This window comes from Lactuca saligna, chromosome 9 (assembly GCF_052625555.1).
Source record: "Lactuca saligna cultivar CGN05327 chromosome 9, ASM5262555v1, whole genome shotgun sequence".
Taxonomy (NCBI): domain Eukaryota; kingdom Viridiplantae; phylum Streptophyta; class Magnoliopsida; order Asterales; family Asteraceae; genus Lactuca; species Lactuca saligna.
The window spans coordinates 189,844,287-189,868,880 of record NC_136425.1 but is presented as its reverse complement, the minus strand read 5'-3'; the positions used below and the strand labels follow the sequence as shown (position 1 = coordinate 189,868,880).

The window sequence follows — 24,594 nt, the reverse complement described above, 5'->3', positions numbered from 1 at the left end:
GCATCTACCAAAAACCACCCCCTCTCATAAGAAAACGACAAAGGCAAAACGACAAACCATGATGGCCTTGATAAAGCGTTAGGGGACATTGTAAGTCTAGTCGACCTTAGTTGCATCACCCATTTTAGAGGCAAAACGACATGTCGCTATCATTCTATCTAGGCAATACCCCCTCTCCTACTTAGCCGCGTCACCAGATTAATTATATCAACCTCACTCTTTTTCCCTTCAATATATTTCTCAAACTTACTCTTTTTTTTTAACGTTGGCTTCTCAACTTGACCTATCATGATAGAAACAATAGAGCCAATGTCTTGTTTATTAGGCAGATAAATTGAATAACAATGGCAAATCATAAAATCCGACAAAGTAAATACCATAGATAGAACAAAAATGAAATTGCATTTACCAAAAACCACCACTTCTTATAATTGCGTTAAGGGACATTGTAAGTCAAGTTGGTCTTAGTTGCATCAACCCTTTTCAAAGGCAAAACGGCGTGTCGCTACGACAAGTCGTTCTCATTCTATCTAGGCGTTACCCTCTCTTCTACTTCATTACATCACCAGGTTTACTATATCAACTCATTTTATGTCTTTTCAATGTGTTTCTCAACAACACTCTTTTTTCCACCACTATTTCCTATCTCATAATTATTTTCTTTTCTCATTTAGTTTTTTTTATAAGACTAAACTGCACAAATGGTCCCTGTTGTTTGTCGAAAACTGTCACTTTGGTCCAAAAATATTTGGACTATCACCAAAGATCCAAACTTTTTATTTTGTTGCGAGTTTGGTCCAATTTGCTATAAACTTTTTCATAATGATGAATTTTCCCTTACTTTTTCCTTTTTTCAGATTTTTTATTATTTAGAGATTTTTCTGATTAAAAGAAAAATAAAAAAGAAAATTTTCCTTTTATATTTTATTTTTATAATTTTTTATAACATAAAAAAATAATGGAAGTTGGCCAAGTCGGTGGAGTATGTCGGGCGTACAAGTAGGTACGTTGCGGTACAAGACCTAAAGCAAGTACGCTAAGCATACTCAGCAGTGGGCTTCAGATTTGTGGGTTTCTCGGTATTGGGCCATGTTGGACTTTAGTTGTCTTGGGCCTTGTTGGGACATCATAATTCTATTGTTTGGATGTTAATATTTTATTGGACTCTTTTGGTTGAAGGCCCATGAAAAGGGATTTGGGCCTAATTTGGAAATTTTGACCATATTTGGGCTTTGGGTGATTATTTTGGAATTTGGGCTTTTGGACAATTAGATTGGACCTTGGCCCTGGGCCAAGTTCGGTAAAGGGTAAAAAGGTCTTTTACACTACTTTGGACTCTTAGTGTGTGTCGAGATCCAATTATTATTTTAGTGTTATTTTGTGATTGATAGTGCGAGGATTTTAGCAGGCCAGTAGCCAGAGATTTATCTATGAGATTCAACAATGTAAGGTGAGTCTCCTCACTGAGTTTAGCAGGTCGCAGGCACCAATGTCGACTCATGGTTCATACGTTAGGATGTTAGATGTTTGGGTGACTCTTTCATTTGTTATGTGATGGTATGCTTACCGGGAAAGGCCTGATGCCAGGTAGGGCCTGATGAGTATATTTTATGCAAGTTATCAGTATGTGTTTTTATGCTTACTAGGCAAGGCCCGATGTCGGACGCGGCTCGATGACTGTATGTTATGTTATTGTATTTGTGATTATCGTATGTGCTAGTATGATTATATGTTTATATGATTATAGTTGTATCGGGCGGGGCCTGGTGATTGACTGATCTGTAAACCGAGTGCAGCTCGATGCCGGGTGGGACTCGATGTCGGGCGGGGCCCGATGAAGGGCGGGGGGCCAGTATGTGTTTATTATGTATGACTTATGGTATTTTAGGGAACTCACTAAGCCTTGTACTTATGGTTTTCAGTTTATGTTTCATGTACTTCTGTTTCCAAAGGGAAGAGCCCAGGGTGATTGCAAAGCACACATCATTTGATTCAACATATTGTGATTTACTCTGATAATGATGATGTATTGATAGAATTTGATTACCTTGGTTTTATGATGATGATATGGTTTACTGTTTTATTAATTTAAACATGAAAATTTTTTTGGGTCTTACTTTTGGGATGTTACACTAGTTATGAGCTTGGGTGAAAGATACTTAATCCCTCCCATCACCTCCTTATTTATGTGAGCTCATAAGGGAGTAGGAAGGATTACTTCTTTGACTTATCTTGCACCAATGATCTCTTACAAGGTGTGAATCTTATATTTAATATAAGTATGGACCTTGTCTAATACATGTAAGTATATAAGGATACATGAGGTGAAGAAAAATTTGGTTTTTCTTCTTTTTCCTGCAAAAGCCGAGAACCTTTTCTCACTCTCCTTCTTTTTGTCTTGCAATTTTGTGAATGATCTAAGTGTTCTAAGTTCTTATTTAGTATAAGTTCTTTAAGGCTTAAGAAGTTCCTAATACAAGTGAAGACTAACATCTTGAAGTGGTTTACCCTTGTTTGGTGGGTATAATATAGAGCTTCTACTTTTGAGTTTTTTACTCATTTCATCAACTTCCAATCTCTCATGAGAATCAAAGTCTTCAAAGGCCGTAGTTCTTTTTCTTTCTATGGTTGATTTAATCTTTCCATGCTTTACAAAATGATCCCTGGTGGGTTAAAATGGTTGTAAGTTTATTCATTTTAAAATATCGTCGTTGCTAAATTTGTACTTTATTATTGAATAAAATACAACAATCACCACCTTATTTTTCTTATTTATGACTACCACCTTGACTGGACTTTTGGCTTTGGATCAACCTTTCATCCTTAATTTGCTTATGCTCCTTTTTTGCTCTCCTTTCCTACTAGTGATGTAGGGGAGGGGTTAAATTTTTTAGGAGATAAAACTCCATGGTGAAATATATCTTGCTTTTATTGGTTTCACCTTGAATTTATATGCCTTTTTTACATGCATCTAATTAGTAGAATTTGTTGTAACACCTAAATCCTGGTATGAATTTATGTTTTTGTATGTGTCGATTTAAGAATAGAGCTTGGCCTTTTAACATAGTCCATAACGAGGTGATGGGCTTACCACGACATAGTGCCAATTTATGGCCACAACGTAGTGCAGTCATGGGCTCAAAACCCTAGGGCTCGGATATTGAGCCCTATTTAAGGGATTATGGGGCTAGGTTTTCCTTCAACCCTAACCTCCATCCCTCTAGAAAGTATCCTCCAAACCCTAGCCTCCCTTTTTCTTCTCTAAGCCTTTTGTATGTCTTGGTAGCATTCTTGAAGGAAGAGTATCATCCCTTGGAGCTTGAGATAGATTTTTGAAGAGGTCCAACATCTTGTGTATCTCATAGACCTTTATAAGTATTCACGTTTTTATCTTAATTGTTCAACTTCATAGATCTAGCATGTTTAGGATTTCTGGTCCCTTATTATGGTTTTTTGTGGAAGTGGAGAGAAGAATTTCAGATAAAGCTTGCAATTTTATTGATATTATGTATCCTTAGAGTGTTTCATCTTTTGGATCTAAGGCCAAAGTGTGTTTTGGATCCATGCAATGAATCAAGGTTACATTTTTTTTTACCTAAAACGGAGTAGGACTCACATGGAGTGTGTAATTTCATAAAGTTATGATTTTTATGACACATCTTAACATGTTTAATCCTTCTGGAAAGTTTAAGCATTGCTCTTAAAGGATTACAAGCTTAATAGAGAGTTAAACCTTCGAAGAGGACTACGACGTGGCCAAGGGATGGCCACAACATGATGAGCTATTGATTCACAATTGGTTTGTCTTTTACCACGACGTGTCAAGTGGTTGGCCACAGCGTGGCATACACGAGGAATGCGATTGATCTATTTTAGACCATGAAATGGCAAGGGACTTTCCACTATGCGGTGTTATGATAAAACTGACTTTGACCGTTGACTTTTGACTATGTTTGACCTTTTGTGTTATGAGCTATATATGTAACACCCGTGTTCCAAATTGGTTAAGCTTACTTTTATCAAGGACCAAATATGAAATTTTAGAAGAGACTCTATGCCACAACGTAGCGCAAGGATGCCCACGACATGGCAATGGTTTGAAGGATCGCGTGTTTATTTGGAATGCCACGATGTGGGCAAGGTTTTTACGGCATGGAAACTATTTTGGCCCAAGCCCATGATTCTTTTAGGGCCCCCTTCATATTTAAGCCCTTTTAAGCCATTTATAGGGTTGATAATCCGCCTCCAACACCCTTATACCTCAGAGAAATCCTAACTATCTTTCCCTTAGTGATTTATGGCCTTCTTGGAGCATTATTAGCTTGGAGAAGAAGGAGAAGAAAGTGCTCCATTGGTGGAACTTGCAAGAAACTAGCATTATCAACATCTCTCATATCTTTTGGACCTTTATAAGGGTCAAAGACTCTAACTTTATGGCTTATTGCGATTAGATCCAGAATATTATCCCATTTTCTTAATGTTTAAGCAAGTTTGGAAGAAAGGAACTCATAAAGTAGGCAACTTTATGACTTTCATGAGTCATAGAAGCATCATATGTTATAGATCTAGACTTTGGTCGGAAGTTCTTATCATTGCATGAGTTTTTGGGCAATTTTAGCTTATTATGACCTAAAATGGATTCTAGACATGTTTTGGATATGCCTAAGTATAAAGCTTCCATCTTTCTAATATATCTAGTATTATAAATCCTTATGGAGTGATTAGGTTAAGGAAATTTTCTGATTAAGGGCTTAATGGTTAAGACATTATGGATCTTGGCTTTATTTGGACCTAGGGTTTGAGATCTTGATCTCTTTGGATGTCTTAATGGATAAAGTTTCCAACTTTATCCATTTAGACCATAGAATGGACCAGATATGAGCTTTAGAGCTCTTAGAATCGAAGGAAACAACTTAATACATTAGCTGTTGGATTTTTAGCTTTCACGATGTGGCCATGGGTTGCCACGCTGTGGCGATTGGGAATTTCCCATCTAGTCGACCATATAAGGGTCATAGTGTGGCCAAGGAAGGCCATGACATGGCGACTGACTAAAGCCAACATTGTTTGTTGACTTTTGGCATGGGTTTACTTTTGTTCAAATTTCTATTTTATAAGGTAAACTTAGGGTTTTCCTTGTGTGGATTGATAGGAGATGTTTAACACCCATCTTTTAGTGGTGAGAGCTGTTAGTTGTGGTCGGTGGAAATTTGAGCATGATTTTTAAACGTCTTTTTTTATTCGGGCAAGTCTCCTCACTGTACTTGGGGGTCAAAGGAACCAATGTCGGCCCACTGGATTATGTTATGTAGAAAGACCAAGTGGTGGCACGTGACAATTGCATGAAAAACCTGGATATTGCTCCCGACAGTTTGTATGCAAGACCAGAGTATGGACCTTCGCAGTTGTATGTAGAATGCTAGTTGTCGTTGTGATACTTGCATGGAAGACCAGGAGGTGACTCTTGTCACTTGTTTGTAAGACGTGGGTTGTGGGCCCCGACTTGGCAAGGAAAGACCATGATATAGCTCATGGCATAATGACAATTATAAGAAGATGGTTGGAACATAGCAATCTCTATTGTATGTATGGTATGTGGTATTTGGGGAACTCAATAAGTTTTGTGCTTAAGATTTACATTTATGGTTTCAAGTGCTTCCGATTCTAAAAGGAAGGGTTCAGTGTCTTTGCACTGCATCCCCTATAGTTTCTACATTGACTATTTAAGATTTTTACTATGATGTGTACATGATGTAATCACTTGATTGGTTTTGGAACAACTTATTTGTATGACTTGTTTTAAAAATGAAATTTTTACTATGAATTTTTAGGACGTTTCAGTAAAGGTTTTTGTTTTGTATGTGAGATGAATTTTCTCGCTGTGTTACTTTTATAGTGTGTTGTATGTGGGATGTTGATAACTCGGGGTTGCTGATAACCCAACTTGTTGTATGTTAGTTGCTGATAGCTCGGGGTTGTTGATAACCCGAATTGTTGTAATTTAATTGCTGATAACTCAGGGTTACTGATAACCAATATTTGTTTTATTTGTTAGCCATGTTGTGTTGTATGTAATACTTTGGGGAACTAATCAAGCATTGACTTACAATTGTGAATTTAAATGTTTCAAGTACTTCCGAGGATCAGAGCAAGGCAAAGACTTGACTGTACACATTATCCAATAGACTTCATGATTGAAAGATGATATGATATGATATTCTAATTTTATTCCATGTTGTGAAACTTTTATGATGTTTAACTTTTATGGAAATGACTTTTAATTCTGTTTAAAATTTGAAAAAATTTACCTTGATTTTTAGGACGTTATATTTGTATACCCATCAGGCCATCAATAAATATCCCCTTCAAAATATTTGTTGTTACTCATTTTACTTGGTTTTAGAGACATGAAATAATTGTTGCCACACATTAAGTATACACCTTTATGAGCTTGTTATGCACCCATATATTAAGTTAGTGTGAAGATGTCATCATTATACGTCAAAGCCCTTAATCTAAAATCTATTCTTGCTTATATGATTTTCAAATGTTAGTATATCACAAGCGGAACAATGTAGCCCGGTTCACATGTTATTATGTCCATCTCATAAACTGAAAACTCATATACATAAAGCAAATTGATAAATTGAAATATGACCATCATCACCTCTTATTCCTAGAAATTTATTAACCCTCTCACCATGATGAAGTTTCATGGAAAACAATGCGAGATTAGCTTCTGTTATACCCAAAAAAAAAAAAAGCAATAATGCAGTATCTTTGACCATTAAAACCAAATTTAAATGGCTTTCATGTACTTAATTGAAACATAACCATTTATTATATATGTTGAGGGTATCAAAGTCTTGATCCAATGGACACAAAAGTCCATATTTTAAACACTATTGCTAGCAAAATGCAAAGATATAATTATCATAGTTTCTAGAGATAATGTGTGATATTAAAGAAGGCATTCGAATGACCAACATAAATAAAGGGATTATAATGGCAAACATAGGCTTAAACTAAACTCATTTTTGTGGTAATGGCTAGGGTTAGACTTTCGAGAAGGACTAAGCATCAATCTTGGTTAAATGTGAAAGACTAATTGCATATGAGTTTCAATAGTAAAAACTAACTAGAAAATGGGAAAGGATGAAAAGAGAATGAAGGCCCAATTAAATATTTAAACAATCCTAAAATGAAGTTAATTATGAACCCATGCAGCCCAAATTACACTTCTACATCCCTACACAAGTTAAGTACAACTGAAAACCAAATGCAACCCCAAACGCATGAGACACCCGTCTACGATTAACGTGGTTGTTCCTCGATCTTACCAGAATTCAGCGATCGATTGATACTCAGAGGCGTAGATATCGGTACACATAATTCATCTACATACGTAATTCTACATATAGAGTGAAAATGGCGGAGAATTCTAGGGTATTGTTGCCGGTTTTCTTATTGATGCTACTATTGGTGCAAAAGGGTGAATCTGTATGGCTGAATTTACCTAGATCGGGAAACAAGTGCGTGACGGAGGAAATCCACAACAACGTCGTCGTCGTCGGCGATTACGTCGTTATCTCCGATGATCACCTTCATCCCACTCCGACCATCTCCGCTAAGGTAATTATAGATGTGTCAATGTATATGTTTTACTCTCCTAAGCACCTGCATGCCGCAACTTAAGAAGTCCTTTATGATCTGTCTGAGGTTTTCTTTTTGGAATTTATTGCGTAGAATTGTGTGTTTGATCAATTACTTATCGATAATTCTTAGGTTTTAGCTCATGAATTTTGTGCCTTTATTTCACTTTTGAGCTGTTGGGAATACCTTTTTGAAAGTTTGAAGTAATTATAACCATTCATCCCTCCCCCAAATTTGTTTTTTTTAAGAAATAAAAGATTTAGTATTCATTAATTTTTAAAGGGCAATTTGGAAGCATGATATCTAACTTTATGCTAAATTACAACTATGATTCTTTTCCCCTGCAGAAAGAATTATGAAGTGGAATCTTCTTTTTGGGGACAAAAAGGAGTATATGATTGATGCAAAATTTTACACCAATGATCTCCTAAAAAATAGTTGCATCATAATACATAAAGTCAATTAGCAGAATTTAAACCTCAAAAATACTCATTTTTCTCCCAGAATCAGAATGTTACTAATATACTACAGATTATGTTATATTGCATATTCTTTAAGTTCATCCAACCTCACTACTATGCTCTCTTTCTTAGTGACATTTGTTACTTTAACAGGTCACATCACCTTATGGAAACATCCTTCATCATAAGGAGAATATAACACATGGTCAATTTGCATTCACATCAAGTGAAGCAGGTCAATATGTGACATGTTTTTGGCCAGATCACCCTAATCAAGGTGGTGCCTTGAGTGTTAATATTGACTGGAAAATTGGAGTTGCAGCAAAAGATTGGGAGAGTGTTGCTAGGAAAGAAAAGATTGAGGTGAGAATAAACTTCTTTTTTCCCAATAAAAACATCAAAGATGGACAAGGGTATTTTAGAAATTTGACTAATTGTCACACACTTTGGTGAAAATCATCATACATTGAAAGTTATTGATTGAATCTTGATGTTTGTTTGAATTGATTTACAGGGGGTTGAGCTTGAATTGAGAAAGCTTGAAGGAGCTGTGGAGGCAATTCATGATAATTTGCTATACCTCAAGGGCAGGTGAGTTTTCTTACTATGTTCATCTATTCTAATAAGTTAATAACAATTTTTTTTTTATTTCAAACAGAGAAGCAGAAATGAGAGGAGTGAGTGAGGCTACAAATGCCAGGGTGGCATGGTATAGTATCTTTTCATTGGGTGTTTGCATTTTGGCTTCTTGTGGACAACTATGGTACTTAACGCGCTTCTTCCAAAAAAAGAAACTTATCTAGATTTTTCTCAACCCTTAATGGTAATATTATGAAGCGGGACTTAAGTTATAGAATCATCGTTCCTTTTTTTTCTTTTTAATATTGATTATGGTGGATTCGAGATTCTTGATATGTAGAGATATATAAAGAATATCCTTTTTATGTGTGATTTTCAGATAGTTGGAATTAGTTTTTATGAGTTATGACCACATCATGCTTGTCAATTTTATAGTTACTTACTTACTCGTAAGTCGTAACTTGTGTTTCTTTATCAATTATATAGCAATGTGTAAGTGTAACAGATGAAGTAGAGCTCCAATATTAATATAAGTGACCAACATCTGTTTTTAGCATTAGCTATGTGGTACCTTGAATGTAATGATCTCCCTCCCATGTAATCAAAAAAATACTAATAACAGCTGACCCAAACTCAACAATGTAAGGGGGAAGAGTAACAACATAGGGAAATCCATATGTTAATAACACATGATTGGAAGACCCCATAACACATGAGTAGTGTCCATTGATCCGATCTATAATGATATATGGTTGTCATGATACACCATCGATGACATGCAACATCACATCAAATGTCACAACCACTCAAAAGAACACAATAAGTCACCCGCACCCTACATGATATGAAATAACTAAATGCATAACTTATAACTTGCGAATAATAAGTAACCTAGTGTGTGGGCGATCAATAATAAGAACAATAATAATAAAACATAAATTTCAGCAAAGAATTTTAGAAAAATAATAACTACAATATATAGTATATGACAAATGTATGCACTATACAAAACCCTAGTCTTAGAAAGTAGCAAGGATAACAACAATTGCAACATTAAGAAAGGCCCAAGAATGGTTAAAAACTCTAATATCTACAATGGAAGTTGTGTGCCTATTTATGCTTGTATATATTCCAAGGAAACCTCTCCACACAATCCATTTAGTCCAGGACATGCAAGAAAGTAACATATATTTGGGATATAAGACTACATAGTATGGGTGCCGGTATACCATAGAAATGGGTTCATAAATTTGATTGGTTTCATGGAAAATATATATAGAGTGACGACTGACCCTATTAATGACCTATACATATGGCTAAGGTTTAGGTGTCCAACTATACTAAATGCACCAAAGCATCATAAAACAAGTTGGTAGATGAAAGAATAAGAGAAAAAGAGATGAAGATGAACAAGTAGGATATGATAGTAGTCAAAGGAACAAGCTAACTAGGAAACACATGATAGTCACTTGTAGCAAATGCCACCAAAAGAGGTACAATTCAAAAAGTTGCAGGAGACAAGGAGGTGCATTTGAGAGGAATAAGAAAACTGGAATATGACATTTGAGAGGAACAAGAAAACTTGAATAGTGCATATGAAAGAAACGAGAAAAGTAGGAAAGAAAAAATTGATAGAGTCGGTTGATCATGTTTTCATGATGTTTTTTGAGATGGTAAGTTGTACTTGTTTGAAAGTGGTTTGGTCTAATTGTTATGTAGTTATGCTAGTTAATTAGACAATAATATCGTTTTTTCGTTATGAAACTAAATATGCTAGTTAATTAGACAATAATATCGTTTTTTTCGTTATGAAACTAAATATGGCAGACCGCTCATGTTGAGTGAAATTGTAGTTTGGTGTAAGAAGAAAAAGAAAAAGTTAATGATTTTCAAGGTTAATTTTGAGAAGGCGTATGACTAGGTATGTTAGGCTTACTTATATGATGTTCTCAACAAGATCGGGTTTGGTGCTTCTTGGCGGGGATGGGTGCATGATTGTCTTACTTCCTCAAGGGATTTTATTCTTATTAATGGATCGCATACTTCTGAATGCAAACTTCAACGAGGTCTTAGACAAGGAGATCATGTTTCCCCTTTTCTTTTCAATTTAGCCATGGAAGGTCTTCATGCTACAGTCAAAGCAGTTGTTTCAAATTCTCTTTTACGAGAGATTCAAGTAGGGTCAAATGTTATGGAGGTTACTCATTTCTTTTATGCGGATGATGCAACTTTCCTTGGTGGGTGGGATGAAGAGAATTTCACTAGTATTGCTCAAATGTGGAATTGCTTTCACCTTGCTTCCGGATTAAAGATTAACCTTCATAAAAGCAAGTTACTAGGTATTGGGATTAATTTTACGACAGTTGAACGGATCATGTCAGTTATTGGGTGTGTGACCTTAAAACTACCATTCATGTACCTTGGTCTTCCGGTGGGTTCTAGTATGGCTATAATTGATGCTTGGAAAGAAGTTGGGGAAATTTTTTTCTCCAAATTATCCAAATGGAAATTAAAGCTTCTTTCAGTTGGCGAACATCTTACAATCATCAAATTTGTTCTTGGTAGTATTGCTTCCTAATTCATGAACATCTTTAGAGCTCCTCAAAAACTCATAGATGAATCTATTCGAAACCGGTTCTTTATGGGGTGTGATATGGATGAAGAGAAACTTACTTGGGTTAAATGGAAGAAGGGTCTTGCTAGTAAAGAAGATGGTGGGTTAGGAGTTGGAAGCTTGTATGCCTATAATATAACTCTTCTTTTTCAAATGGAAATGAAGATTTTTGGTTAATGCACATGATCTTTGGGCCCATGTTATTAAAAGCATTTATGGAGAGAATGATCTTTGGAAATTCCCCTATCCCTTCCGGGTTTACGGGTTCAACGTGGATTGATATCCTTAGATCCGAAAAGCAACTAATGGATGAAGGTGTTGATCTCCACTCTTTTTGCTCCAAAAAAAATTGGTGATGGTAAGAATACTTCTTTCTAGAATGATGTTTGGATTGGTGATATTCCTTTTAAAAGTCAGTTTCAAAGAGTGTATAGGCTTGATATTAATAACCATGCCATAGTAGACGAAAGAAAGATTATGGATGTGTGATATACTTGCTTGAGAAGACTGCCAAGAGGGGGATCCGAGTTGGAGGAAATGTTGCATCTTTTGGAGCTTATGCAAAATGTGGTATTTTCGGATCAAATAGATAGATGGAATTGGGATTTGGAGTTGTGAGGAGTCTTCATGGTTGCGTCTGCTAGAGTTTTGATCGATAAAAGCACCTTAATTATAAAGGGTAATCACACTAAATGTAATAATCTTGTTCCGATCAAGATCAATGTTTTGAAGTGGATATTGAAAACGAACAAACTTCATATTAAAGTCAATCTTGATAAAAGAGGCATTGATATTGACTCACTTCTTTGTAATAGTTGTGACTTCGATGTCGAATCAGGGGATCATGTCTTTTTCACAGGCTCCATGGCAGTGGAAATTTAGAGACAAATTGCAAGCTGGTGGGAGATTGCTATGCCATACATACATAAGTATGGTGAATTACAAACATGGGTTGCGCACCAAAAAAAATCAGCTTTACAAATGAGATGTTTACATGCGGTGGTTGCTACGACTTTTTGGGCAATGTGGCATTTCGGAATGACTATATATTTGGAACGATCACACCTAAAAAGGCTTCTATCCTTGATTTTATTGCCACACAATCCTTTTTTTTTTTTTTTTTTAATCAAATAAGAACAATAAGATTAGTGCTAATTGGGTAGGTTGACTTCAAAGCCTTGTTAATGTTTTAAACTAGGTTTTGGTTATCTCACGTCTTGTTAGACTTCTTTTATAAAATTCTAACGTTCAAAAAAAATGACAAAGAATTTTTGATGTGATGATTTGATGCCTTGTTTTATGAATGTAGAATGATACGAAACCACAAAAGAAAATTTGTTGCTGTGCTGAGTTTATGCGTGCACATCTAAAAAGATTATCCGATTTTTTATTATTTGTGTTATAACACGTATCATATGGTCCTTACGGACAAAAGACATAAAAAGAATATACCTTCGGTCCATATCTATTTTATTGAATGTATTCTTTATAATCCGCATTTTAAAATATATGTCATTATGTTACATTCAAATAAAATACTAAGTTATTTAAATACGAACGAATTTTATGTAACCCTGTTTCTTATATCATTATAGATTAGTAACTATGTTATTTTCACTTGCAACTTGCCCAATATCATATATGTAAAACTTTTAAATTATTTTTACATATATAAAGGGAATATTTTGAAAATTCCAACAAAACAAGTTAATTACAAATATTTTGAAAACTCCAACAAAATATGATGCATACTGATGAATAAATGGCCATTAACTAGTCAAATGATTATTTTAAAGTCTAAAGCCAATAATGAACTACAAATCTTAACCACTCAATTCTTTCTAATTAATTAATTATGTCGACAGAAGAGTTCCAAAGACAAGGAGTTTATAATTTTTTAGTCATCTCCTTTTCATGAATTTAGTTATTTAGATATTTTATCTAAATAATTAATGAGTAAATTACACAAATGGTTCCTATGGTTTGGGATAATTTGCGCGTTTGGTCCCTAACTTTTTTTTTTTTTAACTCGGAAGGTCCCTACTATTTATTTTTGTTTCGCGCTTGGTCCATACTGTTTGTTTTTGTTACGCACTTGGTCCATGTCTTACCTAAAAATACCATTATTTAAATAGGGAAAAATGGTGGGGTGCGTAAGGTAAGGTGAGAGGAGTGGGGCTAAGGGTGTCTTTGTTTAAATAAATTAAAAATTCAATGAAAAAATAGTCTTTTTAGGTAAGACAGGGACCAAGTGCGTAACAAAAACAAACAGTAGGGACCTTCCGAGTTAAAAAAATAAGTTATGGACCAAACGCGCAAATTACCCTAAACCATAGGGACCATTCGCGTAATTTACTCATAATTTTTTTAGCTTAAAGTTAATTTAAAACACACAAACGAGTAATAAATAATCATATGAAATTAGAATATCTATTTAAAATGTTTTTTAAAAAACAGTGTTCAAGATTCAAATTTTATACAGTCGAATAATTATTAATATTCTGCAATTTATTCTTAAATACTATTCATAAAAAGGATTCAGTGTAGGCCATTAGGAAGACGATTTATCTTTTTTCTGTTACCCCTGAAGTGGACGACAAATAGGAAAACGGTCGACATATGATATGGCAGATAGGGTGAAGGGGCCTCTAATAATAATAATAATAATAATAATAATAATAATAATAAGGAATAGTGACAAAAATTAGATAAAAACATGTCATTAAATTAATTAATATAAGCAGAATATATACAGATGTCGTCCATGGGAGTATGGGACCATGTCCATATGAGGAAAAATATAGAAGCGGCATCCAATGTCCTAAACAGGCTATTTTGGATTTCAGAGCCCAAAAGTCAAAAGTTTATTGCATTTATAACAACTAGACAACTACTTTAACAAAATGTTTTATATCGTCTTTTAAATCCCTGAAAATTTACTATTATTGTTTTTTTTTCTAAGGGAAATTTTAGTGTATTTCTAAACTATTTCATAAATTTACTTAAGATAAAATTTCAAGAATGATCTATGTGATTAGGTCGAAATTGTCACTTTGCGTCAAATATGTTTGGACTAGCATTTATGGTCCAAAATTTTTCATTTTCTTTTCATTATGGTTCACTTTACTTTAAACTTTTTGGTAATGACGATTTTGCCTTTGTTTTTTCTTTTTCAGTTTTATTTATTTATTTATATACTTTAATAACTAAAAGAAAAAAAAAACACCTCTCTCTCTCTCAACTATGAACCCGACTGTGAAAGATGGCATGGGATTAAGGGGGCACATGCGTTGGTTTAGGCTAGTACCTCAAAACTTAAATAGAATCTCAAAGTACAATAAAAGAGACTTTTAAAAATAGTATATTAGCATAAAATGAATGAACGAATTTGAATTTAAATGATTTTGTTAATTTAGAGAACTAGCTGACTCTATTCAGATAACCATAATCCCTCAACTTCCTTCATAAGGCATTGGATAAGACAGATATATCAAAGATAACCATAATCCATTAACTTCCTCCGTAAGGCATCCAAGGTACCATTAGAGCCCAAGAAAACCCTGGAGATGCTTTGGATTTCGTTCCCCCTCATTAGGTTCTAGAATTGTCCAATGCTCAACTATTGAACATTGTCACCTTTAGACCCTGCAGTTTTAGTAATTCCTTTAACCCCATTCCAAATTAATTTCTGATTAATTATTATTTAAACAATATGATTTCTAATTAATATAATATTTCAATAATACATTAATAAATCATTTGTTTTGATTTCTAATTAATTTTTTAACCAGGTAATAAATTAATAAATCATTTTTCTCTCTATAACAGTCATCCTATTCAATTATCAGGTTTGAAAGCAACCCAAAATGATTGTGCTACTATCAATTCAAGTATATACTAATTATAGTTATGAACTTAGACACCTAATGCAATAATTTGTGCATTTTAGTCCTTGAGTTTTACGTGGGGCGTACCACAAGGTACGCTTAGCGTACAAGCTGTAAAGTGAGTACGCAGGGCGTACCAAAAGGTATGCTTAACATACTCATGCAAAGGCTTGGACGGGGTTCCGGATGTGTGCGTGGGGCGTATAGCCTTGTACGTGGGGTGTACGCAAGGTTTAATGAAAACCCTAATTTTCAAGTGTGGACACTGTATAGACATTATTATCGACCATGAAACCCTTATTTTATTAGCATCATCTGTCCTCCTAGCCCTATACTAAAAACCCTAAGCTCCTCTCTTCCATTTTCAGCTTATAGTGTCCATTTGGTGTGTTTTTATTCATATTCAAGAAGTAAAAGCTTGGTGCAAGGTGGTGAATCAAGGAGGAGCTTGTGGATCTCGACCTTTTTGCTTCATTTCCAACTTATTTGAGGTAAAAAGATATGAACTTGATCAATGATGGTTTAAATCTCTTATGTTTGAGTTTTTGTCCCTTTTGGCCCATAAATGAGATATAGTGGTTTGATACCACTCTAGGAGCTTTGAGGTGCCAATCCTGGTGCTTCTGAGGTTCTAGATGCATAAAATTGTCATCTTTAATGTTTAGATCCATCCGTGCATGAGTTTATGCCATTTTTGTGAAAGTATAATGTTATATCTTGAAGTTGGGATCTTTTGGGGGCATACAAAGTCACCAAGTCAATGACTTTATGGTTCTAGACGTCTTTTAGGGTTAGATATGTATTTTGGGCTTACAGTCTTAAGCATTAAAAGCTTAAGACTAATTTTTGGCTTAATGGCTTCGTACACTGGGCGTACAAGTCCGTACACACGATGTACAATCTAGGTTACGTGTACGCTTAGCGTACAACCAAGTACACCCCACGTACTTAGTTCGTTGGGCTTCACATCTTTTTGGCCTTGGCTGGGCAACTTCTTTGGACCTTGTTGCTTTGGGCCTTAATGAGCAATCTGGAATCAAGATTTTGGACTAAGGAAAATTATTGGGCTTTTGGGTAAGGCCCATAAAAGGGGTTTGGGCCCAATTTGGAATATTGGGCCATAAATGGGTCATGAATGATTATTTGGTTTTAGGCATTTTAGATTGTGGATTTGGGCCCTAGATCAAACTAGGTCGGGTGGTCATTTTACCCCAAGTATGGATTATTGGATATAGAATGGAACCCAAGTGTTAATTGGGTGATATTTTGTACTGATAGCTCGGGGTGTCGTCAAGACAACAACTAGGGATCTTCAGTGGGATTCAACATTTGAGGTGAGTTTCCTCACCATGTATAGCGGGTCAAAAGTACCAATGTTGACCCATGATCTGACCTGTTAGAATACTCATTGTTCGTGTGACACTAGTATGTGGATGTGCTTGTATGCTTTTTGGGTGGGGCCCGATGATTATTCAGTATGCTATTAGTTGTTATGTGTTATGATTTGTATGTGGGCGGGGCGCATTATCCGAGTTAGGACGTGACCTGTTATACTCATTTGGTGGGGCCTATTATCCAAGTTAGGGTGGGGCCGTTACACTCATTGGACGGGGTCCCGTTATACGAGTTAGGGCGGGGCCCGTTATACTTTTTGGACGGGGTCCGTTATATGTTATGTATTTATGATATGCGGTATATTGGGGAACTTATTAAGTTTTGTTCTTACGGTTTCAGTTTATGTTTTATGTACTTCTGGTTCTTAAGAGAAGAGCTCGGGTTGACGGCATCACACACACCAAATAGATTACGCATTTGAGATTTCACTCTCATTTTTATAATGTTTGATGCACTTATTTTATTCGGGATGCATGGATAATATTAAAATATTGTTTTTACTTAAACTAAAAATGAAAATTTTGAATTATATTTTTTGGACATTACATTACACCAATAGTACATGCATCTTTAGAGAATTGTACTTATTACTAGGTTCTTTTTGTCTCACAAATTACGATTATGTTAATCCATAAATCTGTTAAATATTAATATTGAAAATAAATTATTAAAATAAAAATGATTGAAATTTGATAAAAGTTTATTTTGTCAAGAAGGTGAAAATATTGGAATTAGAAGAGGACAAAATAGCATTAGTGGTACAAAAGAGATGCTTCCTCATCAGCACTAGTAACAGTTGTGCAAATAACACAGATAAAGAGAAGGAGAAAAGGGGATGCATTAACCATGAATTCTTTCATCATCTTGCACAACTTCAAAATTCCATCAAAGTCATTCATGTTTTAGAGTAAAATCGACAGATAAACACATAGATTGAGTGCACAGATGCTCTGCAAATGGGGAAATCCCAACCCCAATTGCCACTTAATCACCTCCAGCAGCAGCAAAATCGTCACGGGTCTTCGTTCTTTGTTCGATGTTCAAGGGGTTTCTCAAGAACTGCTCGATTGTTCAGTTTCAAGTGTGCTTTCATTTTGCTCCTTAGCGCTTCCGTTTCCCTTTCCGCGATCTTTTCGGTCGTTCGTATTCACCATAGACAATCTGGGTACGATGCAAATGATTCAATCAAGCACAGTGGTATGTATTTTGATTCTTTTATTCGTTCGATTTTCTTTATTTGAATGTTTGGAATTTGAATTTCTAGTTTTACTGTAGTTAGGGTTTTGGGTGGTTGTTTTTGGGATATGAACAAATGGGTTATTCTAAATTTTACTTAATGATCTCTGAATTGAACTCCTCTTGACTGTTGACTATGAAAACACTGATATAGGATTTATGTAATTCTGATCAATTGAGCAAATGGGTCACCCGGGATTCAGATTTAAGCCAAGTTTTAGTGATCTTGAATCAGGGTTTTATGCGTGATCGTTGATCGATGACTTTCAACAGCAATTTAGGGTTTATAATTTTCTCCTGGAATAAGAATGACCCTGGATTCTGTTTTCCACTCTCGCACACCTTTTTTTCAAAAACTTCAAACATCAAAGCGAATTCTCGAAAAAACCAAGTTTATGCAGCTCCCTTCTTATAATTAGGGTTCCTAAAACACTTTCTAATTTATCTATTGATCTTACATTCCCTTCATATACAAACTTTTGGGGAAATCATGTGTATGCAACTAACTATCCATGGATGTATGTATGATTCTTATGGTTCTTTTGAATTATTGAGTTGACCTTGTTGTTATTATTTCAGCTAAAGTTCAGGCATACTTCAGATTAGAAAAGTCAGTTTCGTTTCTTCTTCCCCAAATTACAAGACTAGAGTATGATATATACAATGAAATAGGTGTCCCTGGCACACAGGTTTGTTGCAACAACAAAAGCTACTTCCATTCTTTTTGTCCATTTTAATATGTGTTAAGTGTACATTTATGCAACAAAAATTTCACATTTTTTCCCAATTTATGCAACAAAGTGTTCTTCTATACAAAATTTGCAACAACGTTTTTCTATGACCAAAAGCTGCAATCATTAGTTGCGTAAAATGGTAAAAAGGTGAAACATTATTGCATAAATTGATAAGAATGTGAAATATTGTTTGTTTTGCAGAAATTAATTAGTTTCTGATTACTATAATAGAAAAAAAAAATGAAAGTAGGTTGGTATAATAAAAAAAGAAACCAAAGTATGTTGCTATTTATTGCATTCAACCTTTATCAATAATTGTTTATTTTTCAGGTTGTTATCTTATCAATGCATGAATCCAGTGAATATAACTACACTGATGTGGTCTTTGGTGTTCTTCATAAACCTATGAACTCCCCTATAAACCCCATATCTTTAAGTGTCTTGAAAACTTCATTACTTGACCTTTTTAGTCAACGTTCCAATTTGACTTTGACAAAATCGATTTTTGGTTTGACTTCTAATTTTGAAATTCTAAAGTTTCCCAATGGGATCACAATTATCCCAAGACTATCTCCTCCTGTTTGGTTTCTACCCGAAGTTCTTTTTAATTTTACTCTTCGTAATTCCCTACAAGAAATAGAATATAATTTTCTTGTGTTGAAGGAACAATTAAATTCCGGATTGCAGTTAATGCCTGATGAGGTATACCTATATGCTTTTTTATATTCAAGAAATATCAAACTACTTTAATTCATTTGTGTATTATAGCATCCTACATTTTTTTTTTTTTAATTTTTAATTTTTTTTCTACAGAGTGTATTCTTGCAAGTGACAAACAAAGTCGGGTCAACCCAAGATCCACCCGTAACAGTCCAGGCATCAATCGTGTCAAATCTAGGCAGTCTCGACCCTCAAAGACTGAAGCAATTAGCACAGGAAATTACCGGATCGCCCCCGGGAAAAAACCTTGGACTTGATCACTCAGTTTTTGGAAAAGTTAAGGAAATCAGTTTGTCGTCTTTTCTGTCTCGTACCCTCGATGCCCCCACACCTTCCCCGGCTCCTTCACCGGAGCAAAACAGTCCCACCGGAGCTCCGGCGAGTTCCCCGTCTCCTGGTGGGTCCGATGATGACGTGTCACCTGGTCCACGTCAGCGTGGCGTTCCACCTGGCGGTTCTACTAGTTTGCCACCAAATCTTTCTCCTTTGCCTGCTGTGTCTTATGGATCGGTTCCTAGCCATGAAAGTGGTTTGGCGCCTTCACCTCTGCCATCATCCTCTTCTTGTAAGTTATCCCTCTTGTGTTATAGCGAAGGGTATTTTGGTCATTTAATAAAGAAAGAAGAATGGAATTGAATTGAATTGAATTGTTTCAACCGTCTATTAGGAACGGTGTGAGACATATCGAACATTGACGGCGGAATTGAATTCCGTTCCGTTCATTTGGCAACCAAACGTGCGGTGGAATGGAATCTTGAATTCCAATTCCGTTGGATTCCGTCAAAATTTGATAGTTGGTATAATTGCAATTTCTGATATTAATTTCTTTTTTCTCCAATGCTTTTGCAGGTGGGTTACATTCGATATCTTGTTACAGCATGCATATATGGTGGTGGTGTTGGTGGCTTACAGTTTTGGTATTGGTAACATGATACAAAAGTTATATATATATAAGATGAAAAGGGTTGAAAGTCAAGCTATAGATATACGATCGTCTATATATATATATATATATGATATATAAATATAAATATAAATAATATAAATATATAATACAAACCAGTTGCGGGTCAAAGCCAAAATGTGGCGGGCCGCTTTGCGTTCCTGACAGCTGACTGAATATTCCCTAAGGGAAGAAAAAAAGATTGATCTTCATCAAATCAACAAAGTTAATGTTTGTGTGTGTGTGTGTGTATTCATGTTCATGCAGTATCATCAAGGAGATCCAACTGTATCTTGAAATCGAAAGTTGAAAATGCATTGTGTTTTTCTTTTTCTTTTTGTGGTTCTTTTTGAGCATCTGCATGCTTATTATTAGTGTTGTCTGTGACTCGAAACAAAGAAGTTTCAAGGAGTTTGGTTAGAAACTTAATGGAAAACAAGTACTTTTCTATCTTTGTAGAGGGTATTGATGCTGCCTGATATGAGACTGAGACTGTTGTTAATAGGATAAAATTGCAATATTATTGTTCCACATCCAAAGGTGGAACATGAAATTTAAGTCTTGCAACTTTGAATCCATGAAGTTTCATTAATTTGATTCCGATTCATATCACGCTTATTTTTTCTATACTTGAAACCAAATCAACTTTATCAAACCCTTTTTAGTGGCTTCATCTTCCTCACCCTCTACCAACAAACTAGATGCCCCAAACCTCATATTTTTTATTGTTATTATTATTATTATTATTATTTTTTTGTAAAGGAACTTTCCAAATTTCTGAAATCAAAGTTTGACAAGATAAACAACATCAGAGCATGGGAAAATGATTTACCGGGTAATCATCTTTATCGTTTTGTTCATCTTCCTTACCCTCTACCAACAAACGAACAATATTATATTTGTATACATGTGACCACTTATTAAATGTGTTCACATATTATCATAGTCACCTGCTATAGTAGGTGACAATGGTAATATGTAAACAAATTTAACAAGTTAAATGATCAAATGTGTAAAAAAAATGAAGTTCCCTAAACGTAAACATGACGAAAAGATAATTACTCTCAAAAGTCATTTTCCCTTAGAGCACTTCAGGTCCATAAGTATTTGCTCAAAACCTGTTACATAAATAACAATTGATATTTTGAAGAGTTTGACAAAAGATTTTGTTATATCATATCTTACGGAAGAAATCAAGGATGCGAAAGTATCGACAATTTTATATAAAGATGTTATAGAAGTGCTAGAATAAGAGAAAAATGATCATGAATATTATACACAATATTAAATTGTAATTTTGAGTTTATGAGTGTGTTGGGCAAAACTAGCCGGTAGCGGGTAGTTTGTAGCTTGTAGCGTTTTGTTAAACGCTATATGAAGTAGCATTTGGATTTAAAACGTTTTGATTAAACTAAACGCTAGAAGTTTGTAGTAACAAACGAGATTTTCTGTTTTAAACGGAACGTTTTGTTAAACGCTAGAAGCTATAAGCTTTCAAACGCTTCAAAACGCTCCGTGCTGAACACATCCTATATATAAGATGCAATAGTTTAATTATCAATCGAATTGTACTATCAATGAAGCTTTTCAAGTTATTGCAATATATTTTGATTACATGCTTTATGAAAATGTTATCTAACATACAAATGGTACTAACAAAATATACAAATGCCAATTTAATGTAGAACAACATTGTATAGACAAGAAAAACATATTTCGTAAAAAACGTCGCTAAGGTAATAACAACGATAATAAGTTTGGTTTTGAGAATCGTTCACCCAAAAAATACATTCGGTTTGAAACGACAATATGAGATTAACCTCCTTCAAATTATGTTCTTTCAATCTAAATTTAACGGACCAACAACATATATTCGGTCCCCATACTTGCATTAATAATCAAACATTCTTCAAATTATGTTTGGTTCAATCTAACCATAATGTTGTCGAAAAACTATATTAGGTGTTGAGAACGTATAGTGAATGTCACAAATTGTTCATTTGTTATCGCAAGTCAAAATGAATTTTCTTTGCCGATGATTATGTGCGGTGAACTGGTTACTGTTTGGTTCCGATAAATTTATGTTCAATGTACAGGATTTGAACTTCTATCACTTGCCATTTTCAAACGAACAATATTATCACCAACAAATAGGTATACATTTCCTCGCCTAAACAATCTATCAAGGTTGCCTATGAAATTGACAATGTGAGGATACTTATATTCGGTGTCAGGAACGTATGTGAATACCACATACTATTCATTGGCTATCGCCTGAACAATCTATCAAACTTCTCTATGAAATTGACAATGTGAGGATACTTATAGTCGGTGCCAGGAATATATTAGAAAACAAACCCCAAATTTGATAGCAACTGCAATTACTACCATTTTTCAACATATGATCCATAAAGTGTTAAGAAAAACATGCTCACCTGAAAACATTCCAAAAATACGATCAAAAAATTTCATTTTTAAATTTATAAATAAAACCATAGAAACCCAAATCATCTCATAAAAATATAAGTAATAGTATCTCAAACATCATATCAAAAAATTGTATTAAAATCATATGTCCAAATATCAAAGTAAATCATCTCAGGCTTAAAGTTGTGGTGTATGTCATACAATCATTCAGAGCTCTTCCCCTTGCTAGCAGAAGTACCTGAAACCAAAACTGAAAACCGTAAGCACGAAGCTTAGTAGGTCTCCCCAAACTACCACATACCATACACATAAATCACATAATAACATACATTGGGCCTTGCCCACTACATCGGACCCCACCCATCATCAGACGAATCCAGCATCGGGCCCTGCCTGGCATCGGGCACGAAGTCCAACGTCGGGCCCCACCTAGCATCGGACCGAAGTCCGATATACATATAACATATCAACAAGCATATAACATAAACATATAAACATTCCTCGGACTTGCCCCGACATCTAACCGAAGTCCGGAACACATAACACATAACATATAAGCTAAACATTCCTCGGGATTGCCCCGACATCAGACCGAAGCCTAGAACATATAAACAAACACATGCAAGAATCGCAAAGACATTAAGCATACAAACATTCCTCGTGTTTGCCCCGACATCAAACCGAAGTCTGGAAACATATAATTTATATCGGGCTAACCCCGACATCGGACCTAAGTCTATCATACGCTAACATACATAAATAGGCCGACATTGGTGCCTTCAACTCGTTCCTACTTGAGGAAAACTCACCTCACAAGCTGGCTGCTGAATCTTTTGGCAATGAAATCTCTATCGGTTGCTTTCGCAACTCCCCAGCTAACATCGTCACAATAACACTTAATCAATATCCAAATTCTTTCTTAGTGTAAAATGGCTACTTTACCCCTATTCAAAGTCAACATTCTGGGTTGACTCAACTCGACGAGTTGACCTATCAACTCACCGAGTTCTATAACTCCGAAATCCTGAAATCGCGATCCAACTCGCCGAGTCACCCCCAACTCGTTGAGTTCTATATGGTACAAAATCGAGACAAAATGACTCAACTTGCCGAGTTCCTCTATGGACTCGACGAGTTCTTCAGTCATTTTGGGCCTTCTTAAATGATTAAGCCCTTACTCTTCAAATCCAAGCTTCTTATCCCTCGTGCATACTGAGAACGTCCTTTTAAGGGTAAAGTTTCCAACTTTACCCGTTAATACCTCTTCTTCATGGGTTCAGCTCAAACCCTAACCCTTTAGGACCTAGATCTTGGTCCACAAGCCATCATTTCTCTAAACTAAGGCATATTTACTGAGATCTAGACTCTAGGCACTCCATGAACACGTGAAGCTTTCACTCCATGCATGGCATTTTGGAGCTTAAAGGCCAAAATAACACCTTATAGCTTGCATGGGGCTTCCATGGCCATAAAGTTTGCACCTTTATACCATATGAGCCCCTCAAGGTCATAGATCTGAAGGTATACCCACTTGGGACGTCCTTGTCCCAAAGATCCTATTTCTTGGACCAAAAAAACCATAAAATGCTATCAAAGAGATCTAACAAGCTACTAAGCAAGTTTAAGACCTACTTACCAGAAAATGAAGATGATGAGATGTTGTTTATGGATCTGCTAGCTTCCTTCGGAATCCCCAAGCTCCTCCTTATTCAACAAGCTTCAAAACACATAATAATCACTCAAAAACAACTCACAAGCTCATACAAGGCACTAGAGTTTCGTGGATTAGAGTTTAAGACTTGGAGGCTGGAAATGAGGCTAACAAGTGGGGATTAAGATGCTTAAATAGGGTGCAAAACCCCGAAATTAGGGTTTCATTCTGGCAGATCTACTCGCCGAATTGAGGCTCTCAACTCGTCAAGTAGTATCTACTCGACGAGTTGCT

General features: G+C 35.3%; 3 protein-coding genes across 3 annotated transcripts; all 3 read left to right on the top strand.

Annotated features, from left to right (window-relative positions):
* Window positions 1-7,243: 7,243 nt before the first annotated feature.
* On the top strand, window positions 7,244-9,125 carry LOC145018693 (transmembrane emp24 domain-containing protein p24delta3-like). The gene is made up of 4 exons (XM_078976556.1): window positions 7,244-7,632; window positions 8,268-8,477; window positions 8,629-8,705; window positions 8,773-9,125. The coding sequence occupies exons 1-4, from the start codon at window positions 7,429-7,431 to the stop codon at window positions 8,915-8,917; spliced, it is 636 nt and encodes a 211-aa protein (XP_078832682.1). The 5' UTR covers window positions 7,244-7,428; the 3' UTR covers window positions 8,918-9,125.
* Window positions 9,126-10,806: 1,681 nt separating this feature from the next.
* On the top strand, window positions 10,807-11,271 carry LOC145017049 (uncharacterized). Its single transcript, XM_078975153.1, has one exon. It carries the CDS (start codon window positions 10,807-10,809, stop codon window positions 11,269-11,271), a length of 465 nt encoding a protein of 154 aa, XP_078831279.1.
* A 6,099-nt stretch (window positions 11,272-17,370) lies between these two features.
* Window positions 17,371-20,556, top strand: LOC145015818 (uncharacterized). The gene is made up of 5 exons (XM_078974296.1): window positions 17,371-17,786; window positions 18,405-18,514; window positions 18,890-19,261; window positions 19,373-19,844; window positions 20,129-20,556. The coding sequence occupies exons 1-5, from the start codon at window positions 17,546-17,548 to the stop codon at window positions 20,209-20,211; spliced, it is 1,278 nt and encodes a 425-aa protein (XP_078830422.1). The 5' UTR covers window positions 17,371-17,545; the 3' UTR covers window positions 20,212-20,556.
* The last annotated feature ends 4,038 nt before the right edge of the window (window positions 20,557-24,594 follow it).